Source organism: Nansenia antarctica, assembly GCF_963989245.1.
Source record: "Nansenia antarctica genome assembly, chromosome: 12".
In the NCBI taxonomy this organism is placed as follows: Eukaryota; Metazoa; Chordata; class Actinopteri; order Argentiniformes; family Microstomatidae; genus Nansenia; species Nansenia antarctica.
In genome coordinates this window covers 14,184,105-14,210,326 of record NC_137682.1, presented here as the reverse complement: position 1 = coordinate 14,210,326, position 26,222 = coordinate 14,184,105, and the positions used below count along the sequence as shown (strand labels likewise).

Below are 26,222 nucleotides of genomic sequence, written 5' to 3'. Positions count from 1 at the left end.
TGTCTTCCACATTGCCTAGAGCGAAATCTGATTTCTGGAGATGGTTCTCAATGCATCCTGGGAGCGAGGGTTATGGCTCCGAACAAATGAATAAAAAATAAAATAAAATAAAAAATCTCCAAATGAAGCAAACATGCATAACGAGGGCCGAAGAACATAACCTCCTATCTGAAAAATTCTGTAAGATTTTAAATTTGTTTCTTTAATTTAATTTAATTTTTATTTTAATTTTAATTTTAATTTTAAGATTTTAAACATTTTTGCAGATAGGAGGTTATGTTCTTCGGCCCTCGATAAAGACAGTGTGACAATTTGCTGACATTACTCCTTTACACACGTAACACTGTATAACTGTTTGTAAGTGCATATTTTCATATACTTTTGGGAAGATTCCAGCATGCAGTAGCATGTCCACCATTGATCTCCCTATATCAACTTTGCTGCAAATTAAACTCTTATTTCATTAGATTGTCTTATGACTTTTTCTGTGGTTCACCCCCTAAATTACATTTTGTTACTGAAAAGATTGACATTGACATGTTTTCAACCTTCTTTTCTTTTCTTTTCTTTTCTTTTAAAGGTACATTCAGGATGGAAAAGATGCTGCCAGAAAAGGAAACCTGTCAAAATCGCTGGAACTGTTTAAATTGGCCCATGGCATCCACCCAAATGAAAGAAATCAGAATAGGATCAAGAAAATTGAAGAGGCTATTAAAGAGATGGCAGAATCAGATGATCATGTTGATGTTAACAACAGTGGTCTTATGCTTCTCAAAGAACTTTATGACAAACTCTATGATTATCAGAAAGAAGGAGTTGCTTTCATGTATGGTCTCCACAGAGATGGCCGGAATGGAGGAATCCTTGCCGATGACATGGGCTTAGGGAAGACAATTCAGGTGATATCATTTCTCTCTGGTATGTATGATGCTGAATTGGTGAAACATACTCTGCTTGTCATGCCAACCTCACTCCTCATCAAGAACTGGATCAAAGAATTTGCCAAATGGACTCCTGGAATGAGAGTTAAAGAGTTCCATGGTAGCAAATCAGAACGCAACAGGAGCTTGGAGAAGATCCAAAGGAGAGGTGGTGCCATCATAACCTCATACCAAATGCTGATCAATAACTGGGAGCTTCTCGCATCTTACGACGGCAAAGAATTCGAATGGGATTATGTCATCTTGGACGAGGCACACAATATCAAATCCCCATCAACTAAAACTGCCAAAAGGGCTCACGCGATACCTGCCAGGAATCGTCTACTTCTTACAGGCACCCCTGTACAGAATAACCTGAGAGAAATGTGGTCTCTTTTTGATTTTGCTTGTCATGGGGCACTCCTTGGTACATCTAAAACCTTCAAAACCAAGTATGAAAATCCCATCACCCGTGCAAGGGAGAAGGATGCCACCCCTGATGAGAAGGCACTGGGACTCATGATGTCAGAGAAGCTCATGGCCATCATAAGTCCATACTTCCTGAGGAGGACAAAGGCAGAAGTGCAGAGCAAAAAGCAAGCCAGTGAAAAAGACCAACCGCTAAATAATGGTGGTGCAATAATGCCAACTCTTACCAGGAAGAACGACCTAATCATCTGGACTTACTTGAGCCCAATTCAAGAGGACATCTACAACCAGTTCATATCACTGGTTCACATCAAGGAGCTGCTGATGACCACCAAGTCACCGTTAGCTGAACTGAATATCTTAAAGGAATTGTGTGACCACCCAAGACTTCTCCCTGCTAGGGCGGTTGCTCAGTTAGGCCTTGAAGAAGGAACAGGAGACAACATTTCTGATGAAACCCTTATGTCAGAATCTGGGAAACTTCTGTTTCTTATTGCACTGTTGGAGAAGCTGCAGGAAGAAGGCCATCGCACACTTGTCTTCTCAGAGTCAAGGAAGATGTTGGACATCATCCAACGGATTCTAGTCAACAAGCGTTTCAAGGTACTAAGAATTGATGGCAAGACTCAACTCATGGAGAGAGAGAGACGGATCTCACTTTTCCAGACCAGCAAGTACTACTCTGTGTTTCTCCTGACCCCTAAAGTGGGAGGAGTTGGCATCACATTAACAGCGGCAAACAGAGTTGTTATTTTTGATCCCAGTTGGAATCCAGCCATCAACGCCCAGGCTGTTGACAGGGCCTATCGCATTGGACAAACTGAAAATGTCATTATATACAGACTGATCACTTGTGGCACACTGGAGGAGAAGATATACAGACGGCAGGTGTTCAAAGACTCCTTGATCAGACAGACCACCGGGGACGAGAAAAATCCATACCGGTACTTCACCAAACAAGAGTTGAAAGAAGTTTTCACACTGCAGGACACGCGATCTTCATCAACACAGTTGCAGTTGCAGTCACTGCACTCCAGACAAAGGCGCACAGATACTCAGTTGGATGAGCACATTGCCACCCTTCACTCCATGGAGATATTTGGGATCTCTGATCATGACCTCATGTTCTCAAAAGAAGTGGATAACCATGAAGATGCCCCTGAGGATCAAGATGCAAACATACAGAACAGGGTGCAAAAAGCTGAGGACCTGATGAAGGCCGAGTCAGAGTTGCATATGGTGGATCTTACTCAATCTGGGTCGGGTGATGAGGATGAGGATGATGAAAATCTCAGTAACAACTTCATTGATCTAGCTGTAGATGAAAGTATTGACAATGACAACTTCAATTTACAGTTAGAAGACAGTGCTACTGATATGTTTCCAGAGGAGGATGATATCCATGAGGGGAATTCTGGGTTCCAGATGGATGACAGTTTAAATCCAGATGAAAGGCCTACTAAGATTAGAGCTGAATCTGCTGAAGAGAGTGAGGAAGAGGGACTTGAGTCTATGCATGTTGCTGAATCTGATATAGGAGAGGAGGAAGAAAGTAGTCTGGAGGAATCTACCAATGATCTTGAACTTGCTTCTGATGAAAGAATGGACCAGTGTACTACTGGCAGAGATTGCACATTGCAAAAAGCTGAACCCCTCAACAGTGATTCCCCATCTGTGACGGAGGCGGAGGGGCACTTACCCTGATAGTCCCATCAGATGGCCTCAGGCCATTGTCCCAGGGTCACTGCATTGTTTTAATTATAAAATAAACAAATTCCTTACATAAATTGCCTTCCTTGTCATCTCTATCCCCTAGATTAGAACCTTGCATAGAATAATTCATAATAACACATGTATATCTTCTCCACAACCATAACAGCATTCAAGTGGGAAACTCATGAACAGTAAAATAGCCAGCATTAAAAGTTGAAATCAATCAATTCATGGGATTACTAACCTGTTCGCACTTGCAGCATTGAATGCTAATATAAACGATTTTGCATTGACAGTAAGACTTCAAAATGTTATTTTCTTAAATATACCTAAACCAACCTTTTCCAGAGGCATCCAGTGTCTGACAATAAGAGATTAATTGAGGTCGTTACAGCAACATCTGCCTCGAACAGTAATTGGTAATAGGTTTAGCGCATTTACTTTTGGTCATACTGAGCCATTGTAGTTCCGCCATTCAAGTGACCATCTGCACCACCAGTTCATACACTATACTGTACAAAATTGTTGTTATATTATGTGTAAGAAATGTGAACTTTTACACCAAAAAGTGATGTTCAAATAGAAAACCCAAATACAGATTATAGAATCTATTTAATTGCATTTGTAAATTATATACATTACTCCAACGATATCAAAGTACAAGTGAAAAATTAAAGACAGTTCGATAGAACACACTGTAATGAAATAAACATGTACATTTCAAACAATTTCAGAGTCTGCAGTGACTAAGGGATGTCCTCAATTTTAGAGAAGGTATTTTAACTCTTCATTTACTGACTTGCCGGTATAGTTGTATTGTCATAAGCTGAATTTCAGGATCACCACTTCTGATGTCAATTGCCTTCAAAAAGAAACTTTCAGTATACAGTATATCAGCTATCAGTGCTTTCCAGTGGAGGCTCCTCCATAGAGGTGGAGGAGGCCTGGCCTCCCCAATCATTTGAGAGAAGAGAGAGAGATTTAAAAAAGCAATAATTCTATTTTTTATCAGACACACAACATACAATTCAGAACAATACTTCATCCATTTCTAATATTTATCCTGCAGAACAGCACTCATACACGCGTGTGGCGGAAAAAGGTACTACACGGAGGCCAGGCCTCCTGTCGGAAAGTGGTTTCTCATAGAAGTCAATGTAATGCAATTTTTTTCATGGCAATATGTGATTGGCCAAATCACTGAAAATGGTTGGGCACAGGAGGCCTGGCCTCCGTGTAGTACCTTTTTCCGCCACACGCGTATGAGTGCTGTTCTGCAGGATAAATATTAGAAATGGATGAAGTATTGTTCTGAATTGTATGTTGTGTGTCTGATTGACATAGTGTTTGAGTGCTTTTGACATGTCATTGATTGTATGTAGTATGTTGTGGTGAATGTTGTGAGCCTGAGCAGAAGGGACAATAGCTGCTGCAGGCGGACCAGAGATTCATGCCAATTGTTTTGTTTATTTGATGACCCATTGTGCAGGCAATAAAAGCTGCTTCATCCACCATCCTGAGAGTGTCCCAATCCCTTCAGTACCGCCAAACACAAATTAATAATTTTTAACAAAGACAGATAAGAAGAACAGGGAACATTCCATTGCGAGTGAAGCGAGCAAGCGGAAAAAATTTTGGCCTCCTCAATTCTGGAAGTCACCAGCCTCCACTGGACTGCTTTCCCATATTCACTAAGGTTTCATACCTCTTCCCCAAGGCACCGTTTTCATCTTGTAATTTGATTAATGAAGATTACCGATTTGTCTGCATGGCCCCAGATGCCTCTAGCGAAATGAATCCTCATGTCCAGCTGACCTCAACGCCCTTGGTGCTTTGCGTGATTGAAGACTAAACGTGTCAATACACAAAATAGTTGCCTTTATAAAAACCAACGGTTTATAGATTGGTCTGCACTTTACAATGGTAACGTATATAACAGCCGCGGCCACACCACTAATATTATTTCAACCAACAGTCAAGGTAACCTTGATGTAAAGCGTGACCAAAATATTAGTAATCATAATGTGACCTTGCGTGAGAGGTTGACAAGCATTGATACTTGTTCTCCCTCGACGAAGCATCAAATGGGCACGGTCTTCGGTCTTCAGACCCATTGGCTGAGAGAGATGGACCCATATGACGTGATGTTTCCGGGTTGTCTCATCTCCGTTGGAGGTTACTGTCGGTCATTCATCCTTCTGGGGAAGGTCCTCGCACGTTCTTGTTTCTGTGGAGAGGTAAGGATGGAGACTAGCTAGGGGAAATTGGTCAATTAACCGTCAGATAATATCTGTTATTTGTGTCAGCTTTGTCTCCAGAAATGTAATGATACTAATAATTCTCAATATACAATGTAATGTATGCAGAGAAAAGAATGCTACCATCAACTTTCTCCATCTGTGTTTATGATGTTCGCTATCTGGCCCGCTCATTGGGAGCAATTTGGGGTTTAGTGTCTTGCCCATGGACACCTCGACATGTGGCCAGCCAGGGATCGAACCGCCGACCTTGCGATCATTAGACCCCAGACCCCTGAGCCACAGCCGCTCATCAGTTATCAGTGTGAGACATACTCACATTGAAGATGACCTGGTAGTGTTCGATGAGGTCCTCCACTACATGTCCTGCACTGTTATCACTGCCATCAGGACCAAACACAATGGCCAGGTTGTGCGTGTTCATCGGATTCTCCTCTGCAAAACACTGGACGCTTTTGGAACAACAGATTAGCCGATTAGAGACGAGACTTCCCCAGTTTCAACACTTTTACCACTCAAGAAGAAAGGTGCAGAAAGAATATGGAGGAGTGGAGGAGAAAGAAAAAGAGGAGAGGAAAGAAGAGCCCACCAGCCTCACCAGTAGAGGTGGTAGATGACTGCTCCCAGAGTGGCTCTGTTGACTGGAGGGAGACTCTGGAGGAGGGCCTGGTACTGGGGAACTCTCTCACTCTTCTCACTGACAGCTGGTAGAAAGACAACAAATAATAACCAAATGTTTTATGGCACGCAACCCTAATTCATGAGGCTCAAAGCCATCAGAAGGTCTAGTTTAATGCAGTGCTGTAGTCATTGTGGGTCCCCCAGGGTTTAGAATGTGGTAGTTCCACCACAGGCGGAACCAGGGCCTGACACATAACAAGACCAGACAGGACTCCGGAGGGTACTGAGCTATACTGTATGCTCATCTAATAAAACTACAGGTTACATATCTATCATTAGCATCCTTGAACTCGATGATAATCTTGATGCTTTGTGCAATAGGATGAAATGACTTGAGCCAAGCTCACCTGTTGTGTGGAGCCAGGGTAGTGAGGCCTGCTCTCCATCGAAGACGCCTCCACTCACTTCCCGGAGGAACCTCTTCACAGCCGTCCACCTGGTGCTCCTCCTCCCTCAGCCGGACTCTCCGGGCGTCATGGCGTAGAGAGGACAGCAGGGCGGCCACTCTGGAGTTCACACCAGCCTTCCGATAGATGCCCTCCTTTATTAAACCTGAAAAAGAGGGGAAAAGACAAACACGTAACTAAATGTAAATAAATAATAGCAACAACGCTAAAACATGAACACAGACAAAACCGATGGAGTCACATAGAAAGTTAGGAGCGTGTGTTTTCCCCGTCCATCCCGGGCCACGCTGTGACAGGTCCACTCACCATGCTGCGTGATGTGGCCCAGGCAGCGGTCTATGACGACGGGGACGTCTGCGTCAGTGAGCTGCTGATGGTTCAGAGGGCCGTCTCCTCTTCCGGAGCCCTGCTGGAGGCCAGAGAGCCAGCCCGGGAAGTCAGGTCTCCTGTCCCCCTCCACACGCACACTCCTGCCCTGGTCCACCAGCACCACAGCACCAGCCTCCTGCTGCACGCCTGAGACAGGGCCACAGCACATCACACTGTTCCACCACTATCACCACACTATCTGGGCCGCCATGTCAACCACAGTGGCTGTATCACACTGGTGTACTGTTGTCAGGTGAAGTTGGTGGAAGTATAAATCATACGTGTTTGATGACAATGTCCTCCGATTTCTACCTCCACCAGCCTCCCCTGACTGATGTATTATACTGTTGTGCACAGCGACAACTGAGGACATAGTCTCTCTGTCATTCTTAATCCAAATCAAATCAAATCAAATCAAATTTTATTTGTATAGCGCATTTCTTACAAGATGCAACTCAATGCGCTTCACACAATGAAAATGTTCAGTCAATCAGTCAATCAATCAATCAATACTGACAGAGCCGCGAGCAGGCAAAAGTAAAAACCTGTACACTATGTAGCCAGGAAAAATTCCCTTGCAGCCCTCTACCAATAGAGCGACTACTAGCCAGTTTGCCTACCAGTACCCAGCGGTCCCCAAGGGGAGGCCAAGGACCACCGGCACAAAGCAAGCAAGCAAGGGCAAAAACCTGTACACCATGTATCCAGGAAAAATTCCTTGCATATTATCGGCGTACACACTGTCCATAAATGTAGTGTTATATTTGCATCGTTCTGCATCCAGCATGGTCACAGGTCCTGCCAAAAGAGAATCTTAAGCACAGTTATGATGCAACAACACAATAAAGACAATAAAGATGACAGCAATACAACCTGATGGTGGTCCTGGTACACCCTTGTACCGGTTCCAGTACTGCTCTACAGTGCCTCATCAGCACCCGGGTCCATTTTCCTGTCAACACAAATCTCAAAACACGAGTATGGTGTAATGGCCTAGTGATCCTAGTTCTATAATGTCCAATGTCTCCCTTAGTATCAAAAGGCGACATTGAATAAGTAGGTTTTGAGGTCACGCTTAAAAATGTCCTGAGTTTTAGACAACCTCAGGCCCTCAGGTAGGGTGTTCCACAATCTAGGAGCATATATGCTAAAAGCTGATCCTCCAAATCTCTTTGTCCTAGCCTCTGGCACTATTAAAAGTTCCGTGCCACTAGACCGTAGGGGTCTAGCTGGTGTGTATCTTATGAGCATGTCCACCATGTAACTCTCCAATCCAACAATTCATTTTGTCCTGTTGCGTCTGCCGTAGTTGTTTTTCCGGGTTCAGAGCACGCTGGCGTCCGCGTTGTGACTGCCGCTTCTGTTTCCCGGTCCTGTCTTTTTGTATCCTGTCTTTTTGTATCCTGTCCCGCCGACCTCCGCTGCCTTCCCCCCCGCCATCACTACCGGACTGCAGTACTCACCGCCTTCACTACCGGACTGCAGTACTCACCGCCTTCACTACCGGACTGCAGTACTCACCGCCTCATCGTTCCTGTCCCCCGGCTCTGTGTTGCCGACCGACCCGCTGCGCGCCGCTCTCAGACATCGCTGGCCTGGCCGTGCTATGCTACTACCCTCGTCCCGGGAGGTAGCCACCGCTCCCTCCCCGGTTCGGGGGTTGCCATCTCCGCAGGTGAGTGTCGGTCCTTCCCAGCCTTCACTCACTGCTGCGCGATTTGGTCGCTGGCATGGCACGGCTAGGCTGGCCGGCCGCGCGGGTTCGGTCCCAGGCTGGCAATACTGATGACAACGGCAACGGCGGCACCGCGCTGTCGCTCTGGTTCACTGCCTGTCGTTTTGCCCTGGACTCCCGGCCATCTCACCCGCCCCCCACCTCCCCCTGCCCTTCTCTCGTCTCACCTACACTCACTGAACCACAACCATCGCCTCACTGCTGCTGCTGCCACCAAGGCAGGCATTCTCCGCTGCCGCCGCCACATCCATTGAGGCTCCCAGCAACATCAACACCGGACTCTACACCACCCCCCCCCCCCCTCCCCGTTCGCTGACTCTGTGTTCCATGTTACTTGTTGTTGTTACTTGTTGTTTTTGTGTTTCCCCATGTGTATCCTATATTGTCAGCGTCTTTGAGCCTCGGAAAAGCGCTATATAAATTTAATAAATTATTATTATTATTAACATCCTCACACCTCCGGACCGCCACATGTCTCCGCTGTGATGTTTGGACTCACACAGCTCCTGTAGTTTGCGCAGGTCGATGTTCTCCACACTTTCTGCACCATGGAGGAAGAGGAGGAGCCTGGAGCCCCCCAGGGCAAACCAGCCCAGGCGGGGGCAGTGCAAGCCCGGCCCCTCAGTGTAACGCAGGCACCCACCCGCTCGAAGGACCAGCACACCAGCTCCTCCGCCACAGGCGGAACCCGGGCCTGACACATAACAAGACCAGACAGGACTCCTTACTGTTCTGGGTCAGGAGGGTACTGAGCTATACTGTATGCTCATCTAATAAAACTACAGGTTACATATCTATCATTAGCATCCTTGAACTCTATGATAATCTCGATGCTTTGTACAATAGGATGAAATGAAGTGTAGTATGTCAAATCTCACATGCATAATGTCCTGCACTTTATTGTAGGGTAGAGTACATTCTACCATTACGAAAACACCCTGTAATCATTAGGGATTACCGTAGCGATGGACTTTGTCCATTCGCTCACTGTATTTTGGGAGTCTGCTCCAAACAGATAGACCCTTCCAGAGTCATGGTGCATCTCAAAGGAATTCGCATAACTGACTCAGGAGAGGAACAGACATCATGTTGGTGTGTATGGTTATAGGGAAACAAAGGGGAAAATATATGAACACAATTCTCAAGTCTGCACTAATAGAGCTTAATTGCCGTCCAAACTCTGGATGTGCACTTGACCACGACTGGCAATGAAGGGTGGATGTTTTACCCATGTGTCCCTGGGGGGTTGACCACCAGGCACAGAACATTACTCATCTTCATCCCTCCACTCTGCCTGGAGCTCTTCTCACTCTCATAGTAGCTGAAGTGGCCTTGCTTCAGAGTGCACCACCGCCGGCTGAACTCTACAAGGTCCAAAATGATAGAATTCATTTGATAGTTCACTGACTTCTTCACCAAAAGGAATTATTCACAGTGGTCATTATTTCACATTCAGGTAGAGAAAAATGGATGTCCCACCTCCTTTCGCTTTTCCCTCTGTGATTGCTCTTGTTGAGGAGGGGGTCTTGTGCAGATAACCCGTGTGGGAGATGTGGAGAGCAGGCTCTGGGAGTGGGTGTTCTCCAGCCTTTGACTCTGGGAGCTCTGTGGAGTGGAAATGCATGGACCAGGTGAAGTCACTTCTGATGAACAGTGAGAAACATATATCCACATAATGGTATGATTGATGGAACAGTGAAACGCTGATATTATGGGCCTCCAACCTGTGTTTTGGTTGTGACTGAGGAACTCCACCTGTAGTCTCTGTCCATGGTGTAGGGCTATGGACATAGGGCTGGACAACTCTGGGTCACTTGTGGAACAGTTCACGTCTGCTCCACAGAACACCAACGACAGAGTCTCCAGCACGTCATCTGTCTGAACACTACTGCACAGAGCCTGAGAGAGAGAGAATGACAAAAAGTGAGAGAGAGGGAGAATGACAGAAAAAAAAGAGACAGAGAGAGAGAGAGACAATGACAGAAAGTGAGAGTGGGCATAGAAAAGTCCTAGGAGAGTAAGAGATGAAGTGTGAAAATCAATAAAAGTAGTTTTCAGAAAATCCCACTTTGTTGAGGGTTTCCTCCGTGTGGCCAAACAGAGCATGGTAGCGGCGGTATTTCCTCTGGCAATACTTGGCAGTGATAAAGCGCTGGCGCACCTCACTGTCACTTGATGGGCACAAGGCTTCACTTGGTGGCATGTTGGCTACCCAGAACAAGTTCACCCGGCCGTTACCTAGCAACAAGAATACCTGTCGAACCGGGGTGACATCAGAAACTTGACATGAGAGATAAAATATTTCATTACACATGAGTGGTTATTGTATAATAACATGAAATACAATACAAATAAGATATCATAATGATATTAGGGTAATATAATATATATATATACATATATATAATGATATTTAGGGTAGGGGTGTCCCAATTCATATTTGATCAAGGGCTAGGAGGAAGGGGGAGGGCTATCCCCGGCTTCATTTGGAGATTTTTTATTTTATTTTATTTTGTATTCATTTGTTCGGAGCCATAACCCTCGCTCCCAGGATGCATTGAGAACCATCTCCAGAAATCAGATTTTGCTCTAGGCAATGTGGAAGACAGCCACAAATGTCATTAACTTTTTCTATAATTTCTTTCCGAAAAATTACGATAACCATCTTATTATCTTAGTTTAATGTCATTTCAATGCATTATAGACCTTTTCTTTACAACAAGCATAACAAAGAAAAAGCTATTATGCCGAGGTACTGTGCCTATGGTTAACATAGACTGTTCCACAGTCCACCCAGCTAGCAAATTTTTTTCTAAAAATGTTCAAAGAATGTTACCTAGAACGTTCTCGTAATGTTTTCAGCGGGAAGTTTTCTTTAAGTTCCCAGAATGTTCTAGGATAACGTTCTCTAAAAACATTTTTAAAATGTTGTGTGATAACCTTCTTAAAATGTTAAGTGACAACATTGCTAGAACATTATGCCCTAATGTTCTTGAAAATGTTTTCAGCGGGAAGTTTTCTTTAAGTTCCCAGAATGTTCTTGGATAACGTTTTCTAAAAACATTTTTTAAATGTTGTGTGATAACCTTAAAATGTTAAGTGACAACATTTGTCACGACTAGAGGGCGGAACCCAGAAGCAGACAACGGAGAGCAGGTAGTACAACAATAATAATGATTTATTGTAGGGTAGGGGTGTCAGGAGGAGCAGGCTGGAGGTAGATAGGTAGTCAGACAGGCAGGGGGTCAGGCAGGTAGGCAGGTAGTCAGACAGGCAGGGGGTCAGGCAGGTAGGCAGGTAGTCAGACAGGCAGGGGGTCAGGCAGGCGGAGTGGTCGGTAGACAGGCTGGGGGTCAGGCAGGCGGAGTGGTCGGCAGACAGGCAGGGGTCAGGCAGGCGGAGTGGTCGGAAGACAGGCTGGGGGTCAGGCAGGCGGAGTGGTCGGTAGACAGGCTGGGGGTCAGGCAGGAGGGATAGTACAGGCAGGCAGGGATCAGGCAGGGAGCAGAGCTTAAGTAGGAGCCAGTCGCGGTCTTAATCGGCCACACTTGGCACCACTGATAGACGGCTGATGAGCCAGGGGCGGAGCTGTGACAACATTGCTAGAACATTATGCCCTAATGTTCTTGAAAACGTTTTCAGTGGGAAGTTCCCAGAATGTTCTCAAAAAACATTCTACAAATGTTTGGTAATAACCTTCTTAAAATGTGAGTTGACAATATTGCTAGAACATTACACCTTATGTTCTCAAAACATTTTCAGCTTAAGTTTTTTGTTTGTTCCCAGAATGTTTTAGGGATAACGTGCTCTAAAAACCATTCTAAAAACGTTTGCTTATAACCTTCTTAAAATGTTTACTGAAAACCCTGTTAAAACATTATGCCCAAACATTTTTAAAATGTTTTTAGAGAACGTTATCCTAGAACATTCTGGGAACTTAAAGAAAACTTCCAGCTGAAAACGTTTTAGAACTTCGGTTTACCGTGGGTTAGGATAACAATTCAAACGTGTCCGGATAGGGGAGAGGACAGGGAATCCAAAACCCTTTGAATGGTGTAGATCAGTGGTCACCAACCTTTTTAAGCCCAAGATCCCTGACCTCGGCCTTGGTGAAGGCAAGATCTACCTATTGAAGCGTTGAGAGAAAAAGACAGCCAAGATAGTACTTTAAACTTAATGACGTTTATTTGCCTGTATTTTAATTAGATGCAATGCATTGGTCCAACATTAAAATTGATGCAACAACAACAACAACAACAACAACAACAACAAAAAAGACTGTATCAAGCATATCAGGCAGCTGTCTTGCTTTAAGAATTGTACATAACTGAAATTCAATTCAAAGTTTGATTATGTCATTTCATTACAACACAAAAAAATAAAGGCATGGAATGGAGGAATGTATGATAAAATCATTTTGTTCATAGTAACATTAGCCAACGTTAACAAATTGCGATTCTTGACATTTTGACACTTGACTGACTTAATTATTATTCTTACTTATTAACATTGACAAACATATTTACAATTAGCATTTTATAAAGTAGAACTGTAATGTGTACTTTCTCAGTCAGTGCTAAGTGCAGTCATCTTATGCAGCATCACTTTTCACATCAAAACAAAAGTAAAACTAATGTGTACTTTCTCATATTATTAACATTGACAAACATATTTACAATTAGCATTTTATAAAGTAGAACTGTAATGTGTACTTGTGTCTCAGTCAGTGCTAAGTGCAGTCATCTTATGCAGCATTACTTTTCACATCGAAACAGTCATGTTACTCACTCAAGTCAGTGTGATGGTTGTGACTGGATACTGTCTACAAGTGCTTTGTAGTTTGGCTCATAGCTACTGACTGCCAGTCTGAGACAGTCTGTGAGGTGTCTGTCAGTAAGGCGGCTCCTGTACTTTGATTTGATTATTTTCATCTGTGAAAATGACATTTCACAGAGATACGTGGATCCAAAGTAGGCACTCACTCTTAGTGCACATGCAGTGAGAAGAGGAAACTTCTCTCTGCTGACAAGTCCCCAAAAGTCACTGTCCCTTGGTGTCCCTTGGTGTGGCGTGACAGTTGGATGTCTGAGGCCATCTTTTTCAGTGTTTCATTTGGAGAAAATATATTTCCATCACATCAGTGATGCATTTCTTAATAAACTCTATTTCATTGTATGGCTTTTTAGCACGTGCAATGTTCCAGGCCACTTGATAGGACGCAAGTGTCACTGTCTCTGATTGCTTAACCAATATTTGGAACAACTTGGTCTGTGTTTGTGTCTGGCTTTTCAAGCTGTTTAATTTACCATTGCGAAGTTCGGTGTCTTTTGGAAACTCCTGGTCAATGTTAGCATGCGTTGTGCTGAAATGGCGCTGGAGATTGGAAGCTTTGTAATGTGCCAACGATGTTTGGCATATCAGGCAGAATGGCTTTCCATTGCGCTCCACAAAGAAATATTCACTCTCCCACTCGGCTAAAAACTTCCTGTGCTCATCTCCATACTTGCGTTTAGCTGTACATTTCTTCCCTGACATTTTTACTTTGTTGTTGTTATCCGTAATTTGTCAATAAATGAACTGTCAAAAAGCCGTGTTACGTGACAGCTTCTCCTCAGAACGGACAATTAGGGAACAGTGTTGCCTGATTTGGCCGATTCCAGCCCAATCGAGCTACTTATGATCACTCTGGGTGGGTTTTTAGACTCTGGTTGGGCTGAAAAATCAATCCAATCTGGCAACACTGTTAGTGACTCGAGATGATCCTTGAAAAAAAAGTATCGGGTTACAGCAGCGTGCAGCAAGACAGAGGCCGCGTTCGTAAATTCGCTCTGAGAACGTTGGTGCCTCCACGTCTCTTGTCCAATCAAATTACTTGGTTCCATTATGACGTTAAACCCAGTGCGCGCTCCGGCGAATTTACGAACGCGGCCTGTCAGAGAGAGCGCTACACCAACACTTTTAATGAATGGATTGAAGAGCCGCACACAGACAGCCAAAGAGCCGCCGCGGGTTGGCCACCCCTGATCTACAGGGAAAGTCTCAAAGATCTACCAGTCGATCGCGATTGACGGGTTGGTGACCACTACTAGTGTAGATCCTACACTCCTATCAACGTCGACAGCGCGGAGCGAATTCCCTGTTAAAACGTTTCTCTGCCCCCGCTGTCAACTTTCAAACAGCAGCAAGCGGTGCTGCGAGCAGCAGCGGCCGGGTGAAGTCCCGGTTCATTGAGTTTACGGTTAAAAGCATAACTTCTCGGGGTGTCAGCGCGGTGGTTAAGGGCTCAAAATGACCGTAGACCGATGGTGAAGTTAGCAAAGGAGTATTCTATGATTCATTGAAATGACATTAAACTAAGATAATACGATGGTCAGCATAATTTTTCGAATCTTTATTAATAAGCTATTACAGAAACTGTAGTGACATTTTCCAAGAGCGAATGTGGTATTTCAAGATGGCGGTTAGTGAAGAAATCTATGAACATGGGATGACGATTTCCACTGACCAATCAACGGTGTGCAGCGTCACACGTCACACGCAGCCTGGCAAAAAGATCCGGATCTAAAAATGTAGACCCTGGTATCGAAGGGGAGCTAAAGAAGCGACCCGACCCGACCTGACGCGACCCGGGCCGACATATGGAAAAGCGCCAAAGAAGCAGGCCAGCCCTGTAATGGAAAAGCGCCATTACAGGATATGCAAACAAAGTTGCTGTCCCAATACTACCAGCTCTAAATACGGAAACAAATGGTCATGTGACTGAAACTTTAGATGTTTCATTATACAGTCATGGTTGACTGCTCTTGAAGACGTTTTTGAAACACAGGTGTTAGCACCACTGGGTCACCCTGATATGATACTTTCAACCATTTCACATCCCATATCAATGATTGGCCTTTTCTCCATTTAATCATATCAGATGTTCTGGTTTGAGAGCTTTTCAGCCTTTCAAGCCTAAAGTGTCCTGACTGTCCATCAAGGACCCCAATTGAAATAAGCCAGTGGCTTTCTTGGGTTTTTATCCTGTTAGTTGACCTTGTATGTAATATGTACTTTCATGTACCTACTTCTGCAAATCTTCTAATAAAGTTTTCAATCAATAAAAAAAAAACTGTTCCCCGTTAATCTAGCCACATCTAGGGAAGAACAAAGGGAAACCTGACATGAGTGTTCCTATCAGATGCTCTGTGACTTTGACGGCCTCTCAGACTCTAGGTGTGTGTGTGTGTGTGTGTGTGTGTGTGTGTGTGCATGCACGCAACTGTGAGACCCCCACATACATCACCTCCTCCCCCTATCAACCTGTTTTTGTTTGTGTGTGTGTGTGTGTGTGTGTGTGTGTTGAGCAATCTGAACACTTTGTGAGACCAGGTAGAACTCATTTATTTAAAAAGTTCATGATACCTGGACAAATGATCATATATCCTGCTCCATCACATACAGATACAGTCTGTATCATACATCGTTGATCAGCATCACTCATGAAACCCCATCATTCATGTATAGACATCAATACTAGAATGTAGCCCCTATGTGTCAGCCCCAGCACTGTCTGCCTGTCCCTGGCTGTACAGGGCTGTCCTCTCCTTGGCTCTCCAAGGCTGTAGTCCCTGGCCTTCCATGGACAAGAACCTCCACCACTGCCGTGTGGGAGTGCCTGGGCACGTCTGCCTCCGCTGGGTGGGTCGGTCCGACTGAGCGGGACCTTGCAGGTATCTTCATTTTAGCCAGGTGAGTCTGCTTGAGCCTCCTGTGGGCCTTCTCACCAGACTGACCCACAAGGGTCCTGTGGTCGGTCTGAACCACTCTCCGGACCAGCTGATCCTCCGTCCACAATGTTCCATGGATGTGAGGCAGGTCGTCACCTGTTTGAGCCCCATCGAGATGCTTTGAGTCTGGGGAGGTGAAGTAGCTTTGCCACCCTGTGGAGGTCTGGAGGTGCCTGTCTGGTGTGAGAGGTGTGAGAGCATTCACTGGGTCTCCTCTGGACAACGCTCCATCCGGGGTTGGAGTCTGCCTCTGGAGTCTTGGAGTCTCCAACTCAACCTGAAATCTTTGATGGAAATACCAAAAAAAGGTTCAAGACGCTGTGTGTTAGTTAAGACTGTTAGCTCCCTGAGCGAGTGTGTACCTTGGTATTAGCTCTGGGTGTGAATAAAGCTAACTAGATAAACACTGTGAGAGAAAATTATTATATGTAATAAGCTACATTTAAGAACCAAACATCATCTTGGGTTGAATGTCTGCAGCGGGCTGTAGAAGATGATTTCCTGTTGTCACACAATAGAACCAGTTTCTCTACTTGAAGCTTGACATGGGCTAAGACAATAGACACATTTACATGATTACAAAGACCTGATTGCCCTACCATCTGGAGCAGTTTTGGGCTTTTTGTGTTGCCCAGACCCGGTGCTCTGGGACCAGACTGAACCAGTTTGTGGCTATTGTGTTCCGTTTTCACCTTTGTCTCCCTAGGAGAAAGTGGGGGCCGATTCCCCCCTAACCTTCATAAAAATCATCTTCATCCATGCACAAACTCACACCCCTTGCTCATGATTGGTCTAAACCTCACCCGAGGGCGGACCCCTTACCTGTGGAAATCTGATTGTATAAATACTGACATATAATGAATGATCGTCACTTTTGGGAGGAACCTTTGAAACGTTCAGATGCGTCTGACGGACCTGTAAACTTCCTCCTTCTGCAGAAGAATATTAAATATCTTTTCTTATACATCTTGAAACGAAACAGGCTGCCATTATTGAATAATTTGCTCTAACAACACACATCGCAAGGACAAACAGACTGAAGCTCAGCTTCTACCACAGGGCCATCCAGGCCCTGAACACAGCAAAGACCTAGGTTCTGGGCCCTGGACAGTCTGGACGGATTGATGGCAGCTGCTGGATTGAAAAATCAGGTGTAGTGCTGAGGCACAAATGTGTACATTTCAAGCCTGCAAACTGCGACACTTTAAATGAATGTGCAATAACACTATGTGCAATATGACAACCCTAGGGTACATAAGGTTGCAGAGAAATAGGAAATGTTAGAATAGGTATAGCATAGCATAGAGTACAGCACAGTGTTTTATTTGTACAGTATAGTATAGTGGATAGTGTACATAGCCTTTATTTTTGTAAACCAGCTCCTTTCCCTTCTTGTTTTTTTAGTTTTTTTTTCTCCTAGCACCAGGGGAGCCCCCCCCTCCCAAATTTCGTTGTTTGGTACCTGTACTATATCAATGACAATAAAGACCATTCATTCATTCATTCATTCATTCATTCATTCATTCATTCATTCATTCATTCATTCATTCATTCATTCATTCATTCATTCATTCATTCAAGTAGAGTCAGGCTCATACAAGCCAGGTAGTAGCTTCTACTAGTAGTATCTAATCTTGCCATTTATTTTAATTTTATTTTAGTTACTATCCTTCTTTTTTGTATCTTTTAATGCTATATGTAAAGCACTTTGAATTGCCCCTGTTGTATGAAATGTGCTATACAAATAAACTTGCCTTGCCTTGCCTTATGTGGTCTATGACAGGTGAGTTTTTACCTCATGTGGTCTATGTCAGGTGAGTGTTCCTTGTCAGTCAGTTGCAGGTTGCTGATGTAAGGATGGTCATTGTGTGTCCTCTCACTTACAGTGGTGCGCTAAAACACAAACACACAACACTCAAACTGTGTCCAGTGGGTTGCTGCTGGTTCAAATCACAAGTTGGATAATGCCCTACATTGCTACAGTATATAATAATCTCCCATGCCCAAAATAACCTGCAGACCATCTTTGTGTGAATCACATCTCAACAATTGTTTACTATTTGGGTTAATGAAGGTGAGTTCAATGGGGATGTGAGTGTGAGACACCCAGGCATGTCCACCTGTGTGTCCAAGCTGGAGGGGCTCTGCATAGAGGAGAGCGGGGGGCTTTCCTCCCTGTAGCGGCAGTCCTTGGGGGGCAGGGTGTGGTGCAGACTGTTGGACAGAGCATTCAGACGGAAGAGCAGCTCATCCACCAGACTCTCAAACTCCTCCAGGTAGTAACTCTGGGAAAAAAGAAAAGAGTCTTATGTGCAGGGTACCAAATCTAGTAAAACAAAAAAAAACATCACTCTGTTGTGACATCATTGACATGATGTGGAAAGTCACTCACCCTCCTGTGGGCCTGGCTATCTGTCCATTTACACCTGCTTTGGCCAATGAACACAGCTGCCCTCTCTCTGACGTAGCCAATTATCTCAGAGATGGTCAGTAAGCCCCTCCTCCTACTGGTCTTCTTAGCAGATTTCACCAACGAGGTGAGCATTCCCATCATCTACAGCCAGAAGACCAACGGCACTCTTACACCACAACATAACATCACGTGGCATTCTGAACAACAAGTTATAAATAATGCATTCAAACAGTTGTTGGCCCTGCAAATGGCCCTGCAACATCATTCCTTCCTCATTCCATTCCATGGATTATGTCCTCCGGTTTCTTCCTCCATCAGCCTCCACTGAGGCTTAATACCATACAGCATACACCGTTAGAAAAGATGTGCTATCTAGAACCATATCAGGTTCTTCGGCTGTCCTGTGGGAGAACCTTTTGGAACCCGTTGTTCCCTATTTTGATATGGGATTGAACTGTACCCTTTATGAATAAACCAGTATGAGGACTTCATTCCGCTAATCTGTGTGATTTGAGTATCCACGGTTAGGTTATTATCAGGTCAACACGGCCGCATCTGGTGTGACGTTGTCAGCTGCGGACCAAAACAGCTTTCTCATTGCGTTTCATGCAATACGATGAGCCCGTCCTCCGATTTCCACCAGCCTCCCCTGGTAGTCTATAGTATCGGTGTTATCAAATACAGTAAATGAACGTATTTGAGATGCCCTCGGTTTAGAGACAATCAATCAAACAATCAATCAAACCACAGCTCGCAAGTATTTGGAGTGTTTGACATACTGTAGCTCTATGACCCAGGTCGGACATTGTACGTCTAGAGTTGTTTCAGAATCTCATTGAGAGCTGTATAGATCACCTCAAAGGGATAACATCTGTCTCTTGTTAATTGTATTAAGAAATGAACTCAGTGTGTGCTTCCCCTTTCTAGAAAACACACACATTGACCTGTTTACGGGATTTAACACTGCTAACAAACTGCACAGACTATTCATTGATTTGATCTGCCACATATTTTAATGAATTACATAATAAAGGGGTACCAGTGGCGTCCACACCAGAGTGCCAGCGAGACACAGAACTCCGTGGTAGAGGGTCACAGGGAGGCTGTCAGGCTTGTAGAGGTGGTAGAGGCGTGAGAGGGGGAGGGTCCTGAGACCCCGTCGGCCCCTGTGGTGTGACAGCAGGGTCTGGAGGGAGAGGGGGAGGGAACCGAATGCCTGGGGGGACCCCCCTACCAACAGCAGTTTACCCACACACGACAGCGCCACCAACAGGACAACTGCTGACACCTGGACAGAGAGAGGATACGAAGGACACATACAGGATACAGTAGTAGAGACACATACAGGATACAGTTGTAGAGACACATACAGGAGTAGGTAGGGTGCATTAGGAATGTAGGGGTCGTAGAGAATGTGGTACAACTACTAATACTAGGCTACAGAGAATACATAGTGCACCAAGTGCAGAACATTGTACTACAAATAATCCTAATTTATGATGCACATAGTTTGACGCTTAGTCTATGCACTCATGTCAGTGGAAGGTTTGCAGAAAACTTCAGAAAGTCTGTCTGTCTGTGTCTGTGTCTGTGTCTCTGTGTCTCTGTGTCTCTGTGTCTGTCTCTGTCTCTGTCTCTCTCTCTCTCTCTCTCTCTCTCTCTCTCTCTCTCTCTCTCTCCACAGTGAGTGTGGGGAGAAAGGGTGTGGCTGAAATGTTGCTGGTTGGTTACCGTTGGCCTGAGGAGGCTGTAGAAGGTGAGTCTGAGTAGAGTCACAGAGGCAGCCATGGATCTGCTCACCCTCATCACAAACACACACTTCACCGTGAGGAGGAAGAGGAGGATACCTCGCAGGGTACGGGTACGCTGGAGACACAGAGGAGGAAGGCGAGACCATGATCATCACCATCTTCATCATCGCCACTATGGCACTTACTGTAAATTATATTCTAATATAGACGAATGGGCACACAATCTCACACTTTGTTGAATGGGTTTACAGTACCACTGTCATGCTGTGTCTCTTTATGGTGCTAGTAATCAATAAAACAACCTAGGGGGTGACAACTGATGAAAATGATACATGTGTTTAACAAGGAACACTTTATTGGAAGTGACACTTTTTTTTACACATTCTCTCTGATTATTATTTTGTCACATTCACTTCCAAATCAAGATAGACATTGCCAGGAACGAAGGCTAGGATAGTCGGACAGTAGTGGTGCAGGATATAACAGTCACCTGCAGAGTCAATATTTGTATCCCTCCCTCATATCACACAGAGTCTCTCTTTCTTCCTCTCTCTCTCCCTCTTTTTCTTTCTTTCTCTCTCACACTCCACTCCCCACTCTCTCTCTCACACACACACACACACACACACACACACCTGTTCTGAGGCAGACAGAAGGCTGACGTCCATGTACTCAGTGAAGTGGTGTCTCTGCAGCAGGTCAACCACCTCCAGGGTGAGGATGGAGTGATAGATGTAGTAAACATAGTACACCAGGGTGACCAGGATCATACTGACCTGGAGAGAGAGAGATGAGAAGGAGGACAAACTAACATGTTACTATATACACACAAGCACACATTAAATACACATACACTATTATCCTACAGGCATAAAACACACACACACACACACACACACACACACACACACACACACACACACACACTCCAGGCAACTAGGGTCAACGACAAGGGCAGCCTAACCGGTTATTGTTAAACAAACACAGAAGGAACTGATATAAAAGTCTGAAGGGTAGAAAGTTCAGAGTATAACTTGCTTATAAGGAGCTCTAGAGAGGCTTGCTTAATAGTGATACAGTTAGGAGAAACTGGTTGTAGGAGAATGTATGTCTGTTTTCATGTGTGTGTGTGTGTGTGTGTGTGTGTGTGTGTGTGTGTGTGTGTGTGTGTCTGTGTGCATGTAGAGGGTTCTTCCTCACCTCCAGCCAGTTCCAGGGGTCCCTCCAGTACCCCAGCAGGCCTTGCCGCCCCGCGGAGCAGATGTGGAGGTAGAGCTGTCGCAGCGTGAGGAGGAGGAAGAGGAGCTGGAGGAGAGGAAGAGTGGAACATGGTCACAGCTACACAGAGTTACCGCTGCCGTGCGCTTGGAGAGGAAGGTGAGGAGGGCAAGGGGAAGAGGCCAAAGGGAGCAGCAGGGGAAACTGGGTAGAGGGAAGAGGTTATAGGGACTCTGGGATAGAACTAAAGGCTAAGGGAGTGTGTGCGTGGAGCATGCAGCGGGGGAGAGGCAGACCCTAGCAGCCTGGGCAGGCATGGCCTGAGGGGGAGGCTAGAGGTAGAGGCTAGGTCTGGTCCCCTAGCAGGAGTAGAGGCTAGTAGAGGTAGAGGCTAGGTCTGGTCCCCTAGCAGGAGTAGAGGCTAGAGGGTAGAGGCTAGGTCTGGTCCCCTAGCAGGAGTAGAGACTAGAGGGTAGAGGCTAGGTCTGGTCCCCTAGCAGGAGTAGAGGCTAGAGGGTAGAGGCTAGGTCTGGTCCCCTAGCAGGAGTAGAGGCTAGAGGTAGAGGCTAGGTCTGGTCCCCTAGCAGGAGTAGAGACTAGAGGTAGAGGCTAGGTCTGGTCTCCTAGCAGGAGTAGAGGCTAGTAGAGGTAGAGGCTAGGTCTGGTCCCCTAGCAGGAGTAGAGGCTAGTAGAGGTAGAGGCTAGGTCTGGTCTCCTAGCAGGAGTAGAGACTAGAGGTAGAGGCTAGGTCTGGTCCCCTAGCAGGAGTAGAGGCTAGTAGAGGTAGAGGCTAGGTCTGGTCCCCTAGCAGGAGTAGAGACTAGAGGTAGAGGCTAGGTCTGGTCCCCTAGCAGGAGTAGAGGCTAGTAGAGGTAGAGGCTAGGTCTGGTCCCCTAGCAGGAGTAGAGGCTAGTAGAGGTAGAGGCTAGGTCTGGTCCCCTAGCAGGAGTAGAGGCTAGTAGAGGTAGAGGCTAGGTCTGGTCCCCTAGCAGGAGTAGAGGCTAGGTCTGGTCCCCTAGCAGGAGTAGAGGCTAGTAGAGGTAGAGGCTAGGTCTGGTCCCCTAGCAGGAGTAGAGACTAGAGGTAGAGGCTAGGTCTGGTCCCCTAGCAGGAGTAGAGGCTAGTAGAGGTAGAGGCTAGGTCTGGTCCCCTAGCAGGAGTAGAGGCTAGTAGAGGTAGAGGCTAGGTCTGGTCTCCTAGCAGGAGTAGAGACTAGAGGTAGAGGCTAGGTCTGGTCCCCTAGCAGGAGTAGAGACTAGAGGTAGAGGCTAGGTCTGGTTCCCTAGCGGGAGTAGAGGCTAGTAGAGGTAGAGGCTAGGTCTGGTCCCCTAGCAGGAGTAGAGGCTAGTAGAGGTAGAGGCTAGGTCTGGTCTCCTAGCAGGAGTAGAGACTAGAGGTAGAGGCTAGGTCTGGTCCCTTAGCAGGAGTAGAGGCTAGTAGAGGTAGAGGCTAGGTCTGGTCCCCTAGCAGGAGTAGAGGCTAGTAGAGGTAGAGGCTAGGTCTGGTCCCCTAGCAGGAGTAGAGGCTAGTAGAGGTAGAGGCTAGGTCTGGTCCCCTAGCAGGAGTAGAGACTAGTAGAGGTAGAGGCTAGGTCTGGTCCCCTAGCAGGAGTAGAGGCTAGGTCTGGTCCCCTAGCAGGAGTAGAGGCTAGTAGAGGTAGAGGCTAGGTCTGGTCCCCTAGCAGGAGTAGAGGCTAGTAGAGGTAGAGGCTAGGTCTGGTCCCCTAGCAGGAGTAGAGGCTAGGTCTGGTCCCCTAGCAGGAGTAGAGGCTAGTAGAGGTAGAGGCTAGGTCTGGTCCCCTAGCAGGAGTAGAGGCTAGTAGAGGTAGAGGCTAGGTCTGGTCCCCTAGCAGGAGTAGAGGCTAGTAGAGGTAGAGGCTAGGTCTGGTCCCCTAGCAGGAGTAGAGACTAGAGGTAGAGGCTAGGTCTGGTCCCCTAGCAGGAGTAGAGGCTAGAGGGTAGAGGCTAGGTCTGGTCCTAGCCTGGGAGAAGGGACTATCGGGGTAGTCTGGTCTTACCTGGCAGATCATGGTGATGTAGTCCCATGCAGCAGGTGAGTGGTAGACCCTGGCAGACTGGACCTGGGCGGAGGGGAGCAGGGTTCCGCCGGGGGTCCGCTGGGCCAGCAGGGTCACACTGGTGAACAGGGCGGTGGGGGGGCTGTAGAGGGTGAACTGGGCCACCAGCGCTGCTGTCCGTCTGTCCAGCCAGTCGCTGGACCTCAGTGTCTCTAGTCTGGACACGGCTTGAGACCTTGGGGAGGGAGTAAGAGGTGGGGGGGGGGGAAGGGTTCAAATAGAGGGTTGAAATCACATGCAATTGCTAGCCAATAGCTACAGGTGCCAGTAAGAGTTAAGCACTTCATATCTATGGACAAAATCTATTCGTACATGTTCGTGTTTGTTCATGTAAGAACACATGATCCTCTCACTAACATGATAACTACAGAAATCGACGACTACCGTCATTGGTCCAAATAATGGCAAAATAAAAGCAGCAGCACTGCACGGTTTAGTTTAGAGTTGCAAATTCAGCCCATAGTTTGTGGTTGCTCTGAGAGCAGTTCTGTTGTGTTCTGACCGTGTTAGGCCCAGGCCGACCGAAGCCCAAGGTCCTGAGAAACACCCAAGTGGACCGCAGAGGCGAGGTCCAATGGGGACGGGGAACGCTCTGGCAGAGTGCGGTGCGCTAGAGGCCCCGCCCTCGAGGGAGAACACAGGGAGGCATTGTGGGACCAGACCAGCTATCACCGTGGGAACCTGAGGAGACAGAGGTGAGTGAGCTGCACCGATTGGCTGAAATACTCAAAAGTATTTTCTTTTATTCCTCACATCCTCTCTCCTCTCCTCCTTCTCAGAATGGAGTGAAGGAAAAGAGCCAAGGGAAGGAACCTTAAGGAAAGACTGTTCAGATTAGGACATTAGACCTGGGGCCAGTTGCATAAAGATAGATTAAGACTGGTCTAAACCTTAGACTAGGTTAGACCAGTCTAATTGAGACTGCCTGTTGCATAAAAAATAAGACTGACTTATTTTGAGGTTAGAAAGTTAGCCACCTTCCCCCCTGGCTAAGCTTGATTTAAGAGCTGTGTTGCTATGGGAACGAGTCAGGGCTAGTAGCTAGACAGGAGAGGAGAAGGGCACTACTGAAACCAAAGTATACGTTCTAATACCAATTTTGGGTCCAAAATGAAGGCAAAAAAGTAATTTATGAAAGCTAATGATAACTATCTATAATTGTGCTGCAAAATCTGTTCAACCTGTATTTCCTTGAACAACAGTAATATTAGTTCAATATGTATGTCGCCCTCTGCTGGTGGACCTATGAAACAGCAGTTTTACAAAGGTAAATTCTGTTTCGATCCTGGTTGGTTGAGCAGGCTCTGCGTGTCCTCTCCTCTGGTATACCTGGCATGGCGATGCGTGTGAAACCTCAACCTTCCTCAGAATCGGCTGTCCAATCAGAATGCCCGTTCCCTGGACTGCACCGGCCTATCAGAAGGGGAGATACAGAGAATGTAAAACGCACGCATGCACGCACGCACGCACACACACACGCTCGCACACACACACACACACATGCTCGCACGCACGCGCGCGCGCACGCACACACACACACACACACACACACACACACACACACACACACACACACACACACACACACACACACACACACACACACACACACACACACACACACACACACACACACACACACACACACACACACACACACACACACACACACACACACACACACACACACACACACACACACACACACACACACACACACACACACACACACACACACAGGGTAGTGGTGGTCTAGTGGATAGTGAGTTGGACTTGGGATCGGAAGGTTGTGAGTTCAAATCCCGCCTGAAGCCACACCACTACTAGTGTGCCCTTGGGTAAGGCACTTAGCCCTCAGTTACTCCAGGGGGAATGTCCCTGTAATTCGTAATTGTAAGTCGCTTTGGATAAAAGCGTCTGCTAAATGGCAAAATTATTTATAAAAATTATTAATTATTACACACACACACACACACACACACATACACATTGCATTCAAAGACCATTGCTCCCTCTCTAGCCATTACCCTGCTGGTATCTGTGTGGTTGTGGTACCAGGCGTCCCAGTAAAGCCCGTCCAGCAGACTGGTTGATGTCCAGTTCCACCACTGCTCATGGCCTTGGATGAGGAGGAATGGATTATGTGGGCCCCTACATACGTAACAGTAAAGGAATGAATTATAGAGATGTTTTAATAAGGTCTTAAAACACTGTGTGTGTGTGTGTGTGTGTGTGTGTGTGTGTGTGTGTGTGGGTATGTTCTGAATTAAAACAGTGACAGTGATAAGGGGGTAATGGCCCCAATTTGCTAATATTAGAAAATAGTGCTGACACGAGAACAAAACATACCTAACAACTACAGAGTAGTCCACACAGCGAGCAGGTTTTATTCTACCTCCTCCAACAATAGTTTTTGAGAAAACTGGGACAACAAGGAGATTTAGTAAACAGTCTGAAAATGCATAAAATACAAACGCTATTC

The 26,222-nt window shown here is 46.0% G+C and overlaps 1 protein-coding gene and 1 pseudogene across 2 annotated transcripts; one reads left to right on the top strand and one right to left on the bottom strand.

The window, feature by feature from the left end:
• Positions 1-584: 584 nt before the first annotated feature.
• LOC308168884 (DNA excision repair protein ERCC-6-like) lies at positions 585-3,053 on the top strand (the record flags this gene model as incomplete). The annotated part of the gene is made up of 1 exon (XM_080543526.1): positions 585-3,053. Exon 1 carries the CDS (start codon positions 720-722, stop codon positions 3,051-3,053), a length of 2,334 nt encoding a protein of 777 aa, XP_080399652.1. The 5' UTR covers positions 585-719.
• Positions 3,054-5,612: 2,559 nt separating this feature from the next.
• LOC308168883 (arf-GAP with Rho-GAP domain, ANK repeat and PH domain-containing protein 1-like) lies at positions 5,613-13,607 on the bottom strand (annotated as a pseudogene). Its single transcript has 11 exons — positions 13,557-13,607; positions 10,581-10,766; positions 10,237-10,411; positions 9,992-10,117; positions 9,741-9,876; positions 9,471-9,573; positions 9,012-9,206; positions 6,715-6,924; positions 6,349-6,553; positions 5,919-6,024; positions 5,613-5,772 (listed from the first exon to the last, which is right to left on the bottom strand). The product of its transcript is annotated as an arf-GAP with Rho-GAP domain, ANK repeat and PH domain-containing protein 1-like (transcript).
• Between the last annotated feature and the right edge of the window lie 12,615 nt (positions 13,608-26,222).